This window comes from Theobroma cacao, chromosome 4 (assembly GCF_000208745.1).
Source record: "Theobroma cacao cultivar B97-61/B2 chromosome 4, Criollo_cocoa_genome_V2, whole genome shotgun sequence".
Lineage (NCBI taxonomy): Eukaryota > Viridiplantae > Streptophyta > Magnoliopsida > Malvales > Malvaceae > Theobroma > Theobroma cacao.
In genome coordinates, this window is record NC_030853.1 from 25199477 (window position 1) to 25205607 (window position 6131).

Sequence of the window (6131 nt, forward strand, 5' to 3'; positions counted from 1 at the left end):
TAAAGTCCATCAAAATAGCAATAAAATACTTGTGAGGAGACGGATTATGAGTTAATAAAGAAATTTGGACAACTTTTGACTCTTATATATATATATATATATATTATACAAGTCGTGCCCTTACGACATGCTTATTCTTCTGTTTTGTGGTGTTTTTGTTTGGAGTGGGAATGGGATGCAGCTGTGCGCGGACTGTCTCCCGCTTGAATGTTTTTACGGCAGGTTCGGTGAGCTTTATTTCTACCCAAGTGTCGTCTGTATTTCCATGGTCTTGCTTGGCGGAGCGTCTCATTACTATATGATGCTCAGAAATTTTAAAATTTTTTATATATTATATATTTTTAATAACATTTAAAATAATTTCTTATTAAACATTTAATATAAATAAAAAATAATAAAATAACTTCACAAATCTCATCTACCTTTATCCTAACTCTTAAATTTTTTCTTAATTCTTTTCAGTTTCTCCACACCTCTTTCCCTTTCTTTCTTTTTCTATTTCTCTTCTCTGTTGTCTCTTATTGTGAAATTATGAAGAGGAGGGAAATTTTTTTATATTTTTTTTCTATTTATGTTATTTTTTTTTTCAATTCAATTCTATTTACTTATATGTTCTAGGTTTTTATAGATTTTCTTTTCCAAATTTTTACTAACCATCAAACATATTCTTTTACTTGCTATGTTCTTTTTTTCTCTTTATGTGGATTTTATTTTTAATGATTTTAGTCTTTAAAAATTAAAAAAATTATTTTATAATTCTAAAAAATGAGTTCTAATTTTGTATTATTGGTTGTTGCTTAAAATTTTACTAATATATTATTTTTTAATTAATTCTTATTGTATAAGAATAAATTATCTTGAACATATCTCTTTTATATGTTTTACATTTTACATTTAATTGTAAGGAAATTATCTTTAAATATTTAGTTTTTAAACAATTTTGATTATATAAGAAGAAGTGAATAGTTATTGCAGAGTGTTGGATACTGAAGTTTCGAGGTCTCTTACTAACATGTGGTGTAAAGACTTTAAAGCTTCCTTTCGTAAAGCAGGGACCCTCTCCCTGTTGCTTTTGATATCTAATGAACCTTAAACTTTCAAATATATATATAGAAGTGAATGACGTTATCAACAGATGAAGCTAGCATGTGCTCTGAACGTAAAAGAAAGACCCCGCGATCTTATATAGCATAAAATTGCAAGGCGGAAATATGAATACAGCCGCGTATCTGGGCTCAATATTTGTTTTAGTTTCCATGCATCCCGATGCCTTGAGTCAGCCTAATTAATATCAACAAACATATATAGACTAATGTTAATTTCCTCCAAAATGAACCAAAAATTTCTTGGTCTTCTCTCAACTCGAGTCTCTTTTTGTCTTCTTTGCAATTTCTTCTCTACTTCCTTCTCTCTTTATAAAGACCCATTTTTACTCTACAACACTTCATTTCATAGATTTGCATTTAATTCTCTACTTCCTTCTCTCCTTATAAAGAGCCATTTTTACTTTACACCATATCATAGATTTGCATTTTTTTCTCTACTTCCTTCTTTCTTTATAAAGAGCCATCTTTACTCTACACCATTTCAGAGATATCTAATTTGTTTGGAGCAAATATTCAAAGTTTTTTTTTCCCTAAATAGAAAAGAGTGATAATTAAGTTTCAGGTTTCTGTCTTTACTTTAAAGAAGAGAAGATGATTTCAACTGGATTTAGATTCAACCCTACCGATGAAGAGCTTATCGAAATCTTGATAGAAAAAGTATCTGGGAATATAACGATGTCTTTTGATTTCATTGTTGAAAGAAATATTTATGAATTAGAGCCGCAAAATCTTCTATGTATGACATTCTTTTCTTCTTGCTTAATCATACATTAATTCTTGTTAGCATCAAATGCAAACCATTAATCTCTTTTTTATTTATTTTATCTTTATATGTTTCCTGTTTAGCGGCATGATGAGACTTTTTAGCATATAAAAGTGAAATATTAATGCGTAAAACTATCAATTTAGTCGTCCTAGGGTTCTTTTTTTTTTTTTTTGCTAAGCGTCCTAGGGTTCATATATGTCTGAGGGTGCAAAGGAACAGAAGCCCGTGTTTCATGGAACATTGGAACAATCAGATCACAACAACAATCATACTTCCTATGTTCCATCCATCAACTTAATTGTATCATCTCATCGTCTCTACCTCTACTGAAACGACTCCCTTCCCTTGCCATGGCTCCCAAAATCCCACAATTTGTACTATATATAACGTTACTACAGTACAAACCAGTGCATGGAAACTTAATATCTTTGATGGTTTTATTTCTCAGACTAATATTATATATGCCTAGCCATCCTTTGTTTTAATTATACTTTGTGCAGGGATTCAAAGCGTGGCCTTAAACAATAACGAAAGGTATTACTACTGTAAGAGGGAGGGTGATTCTAGAGAGGTGTCGGGTCGAGGATGGTGGAAGGCCACCAGTCATGTCAAGACAATTTCTGCTAATGGACGAGTGGTGGGTTACAAAAGGCCCTTAACATTTCACAGGTTTAGGGATAACGAAAGAAAGCGCAAAGGTGCGATCAAGACTGACTGGATCATGCATGAATATGCCCTTCACTCTATTCCAACTGTTTGTGTCCTCCTTCCCAAAGTTTGATGCATAAAGCATGTCTTCAAACCATACATGCACCCTCTGTCCTTTTCCATATCAGCTAATTAATTTATTGCTGGGTATTTTTCCCCCAAGCAGTTGTGAGAGTATGAAACTATACAAATTATTAAACAAACCTGTTCTTTATAATATGGTGACAGCAAGAGCAAATCTGCCTTTTTACAGCCTGGGGGAGAAAAGAGGAAACATATGTAATCTAGGCTTTTGATTTAATTTCTTGAGCTATCATCGTCCAAAATCCGATTTTTTAGATATCCATAGACTTCCCTCTTTTCTTCTGATGCCACTACAAGGATTGTCTAGTCTACACATGTGAGCTTATAGCTATACGAGGTTATTACCTTTACATAGCAGAACGACGTTAATTAGGCTGTGGGGAGCCAAATGGCAGGTAAATAATTGGGGTCCTGAACTTCTAAATATAGTTAGATTATCAGATCAATAATATCTCTACAGCATATATAGCAGCTAGCTAGCAAGTAGTTCATAAGTTTAATCCTTTTCATCTCCCCAGTAAATTATACTATCATATATAATTATCCTCAGTTTCAATGTTTTTAAATATTATGATAATTTCTAACCAGACAATATACTAAATATAATTAAGAATAACAGTACTATACTTGTTTCTGCTAAAATTTTCACTATCAGCTCTCACTCCCTTAATTTTAACCATAAAAAATATAAGGATGAACAGGGCTGCATCTGTAAGCAAGGGAGTTAGAGAGTGAACAAGATGTATATTTTCATTGATATTGATGGCTGCCTACAGCTCTATGATTTTAGGCATAGGCAGTATGTTTTTTGTTGTATGAACTGCAGTGACCTTGGTCCATGAGGATTTCATATATTTTTTTAAGAAAAAGAGAATTTGTATCTAATTCTTTAAGTAAAGAATATATATATATACTAATTATTGAACCAAATAAAAATGAGATACTCAAACCATTATAAATCAAGAGTTTAAATTTAATCCATGTACACGTTTACTTCAATTTAATATTGGATTTTTTTTAATTATATAGTACTATTAAAACTTAACTTATTTTGGTTGGTTTTCCTCCATTAAAAGCTAGTATGTATAATTTGTTTGTTTTTCTATCTAAACGCACTTTGTATTTTTCTTATTTATGTAAGAAAAAAAACTAATAACAGAAGTTCTGATTAACGAGAGGGAACTTTAGTTGATTATATATATGTTTTCTACTTGATTACTTACTCTTTTTACTCTTCAAAGAACAACTGCAGTGAGGTAGGAAAATTCAATGAACATGTACTGTGTGGAAATAACAAGACCAGACAAGGTATGAGATATGCTTAGCATTTGTCAAGGAATGAGATGATACTCTTGCTTTGCTTTATTTGCACGTGTACAAGTTTTAAAGGGTACAAAAGATTTGGTGTAGGACAATGTCAGTGCAGTCATCATTGTGGTTTTGCATCTCACTTTGCATTGTTTAGCATTTTAGAATAGTAATTCGCATGATTCTACCTTGACTTTCTTCTTCTTTTCTTGTTCTTTTTAATGTAGGACTGGAGACTCTGTAAGATTAAGTACAAAGGAAAAGAAAGGCTTGAAGAAGACTTGGAAAATATCAGAAATAGTTCTGGTCCGATGAGTTTAGAAGCTGCTGGTGGCTGTAGTAGTTCCATAAATCCCATGCAGTTGGATCAGTTTGCTTTTAAGGAACAGCAGCTGCAGCCGCAGCCATTGCTGCTGCCATTAACCCTTATTAACAATGATTATGAAAATTATTTTGGGTCAAACTCAAACTCAAACACAAGATTTGAAATATCGGTTGGTGTGCAGCAGCAAGGAATGGAGCTAATCTCCTTATTTGATCCAAGTTGGATGCCGCTGATGGCTACACCAAGCCACATGGCATCCCAACAACACAAGCAATCGGCTGAGCCCAGGGAAGCTCAATCTCCATTTCCAGACCTGTGGTCCAGCTGGGAGAATTGGCATCGACCCCCTCTTTCCTCCAAATATTAATTACTCAAGCAGCTGGTTTGCTAAGGGCCTAAGGGGTTTTATTTAAACCCCAAACTTAAATGGTTTAATGTTTCTTTTCCTCATATAATGCATGTGATTAGTACTTAATATAATTTGAAGCCCCACATATTAGGCATTTCACTAATACATCTCTGAATGAGTTCAAGTTGGGGAGGTTCTTGACTCCACCGGCGTAATTTGCATCTGCTATTTGCTGAGAGAGAGAGTTTTGGAAGATAAAATATTGTTATATATCTTTCACTATCATGTGATTCAAATTTAACTAGAAAGTTTATTTACATGCTTAATGTTACTAAGGAAAGGTAGATTTGCAGGTCACCAAAATAATAATTGTTTGTGTGTGTATATATATTGTACACACAAATTTTTCGTCAAAATTTTTTAACTTGAAAAATTATGAGACAAATACAAATATTTGATGTGAGTTATAATCTCTAAAAATTCCTTTGATTAATTTCTTCACTTCGTCTTCCTTTGTAGACAATGATGATTTATTTCCTTTCTCCTTTGACGATTTTCCTTCATTTCCTTAATCATTTTTGGGTTGTACCTCTTCCACAAAGGTACTTTCCAAATAGAACTTAACATTAGCCAAATGTAGCTTTGCTGTAATAAATGGTTTAGTGTCAGCAATGACTATCTTCACTTGACCATTTCCACAATATTTTAAGCATTGATGTAGCGTTGATGAAACTACACCATTTTGATGCATCCAAGGTCGCCCTCACAACATGTATGTTGTGTTAGAATCAATCACATGAAACAATGAATTGGATTTCATGTTATCAATGAAAAGTTGAAGTCTAACTTTTCCTACAGCTCTTTGCCTTTCAAGATTGAAACCTTAGTTCATCAAATGACTCTTCGATAATTCGTTGAGAGACATCCTAAGCTCTTTCATTGTCTTTAGTGAGAGCAAATTGACAGTAGATCCATCATCTATCTAGATTCGATTGATCTTCTGTTCACGACTATATCCATGAACAAAAAGAGATCAATTACAAGGGATAGACCCCAACAATAAGTTTTCATTAGAAAAAGTAATTTTTGCACTATATGAGAAATTAGAATCAAACTTAATTTTTTCTTCATTCCCAGTATCTTCATCAATTTGGAAACATGATGTGGGACTTGAATTTTGATTTTTGAATTGCATTGGCATGAAGTCATTCAAGATGATTGGTCATCTAGTCCGTTGCACCACTAAATTTTCACACTTGCTCGAACTTATTTTTCTTGTCATTGCCTTTGGCATTACTTTCCTAGATGGTTGTTTCACCATTTTGGATTTTCTTGGTGCTCATTTGTCTTTGGAAAGATTTTTTTTTCCTTTTTTTTGATGAGTAACTAGGATCCATCCTTCGTAGTCTAGATCCTTAATTGTATAACAACAAGGATTGCTCCCATTATCTTGAGGATTAGATGTTTCCTCTACATTTGGGGTCG

At 32.9% G+C, this 6131-nt stretch overlaps 1 protein-coding gene across 1 annotated transcript; it reads left to right on the forward strand.

Annotated features, from left to right (window-relative positions):
* LOC18602553 (putative NAC domain-containing protein 94) lies at positions 1698-4664 on the forward strand. Its single transcript, XM_007034014.2, has 3 exons — positions 1698-1842; positions 2373-2626; positions 4200-4664. Exons 1-3 carry the CDS (start codon positions 1698-1700, stop codon positions 4662-4664), a joined length of 864 nt encoding a protein of 287 aa, XP_007034076.2.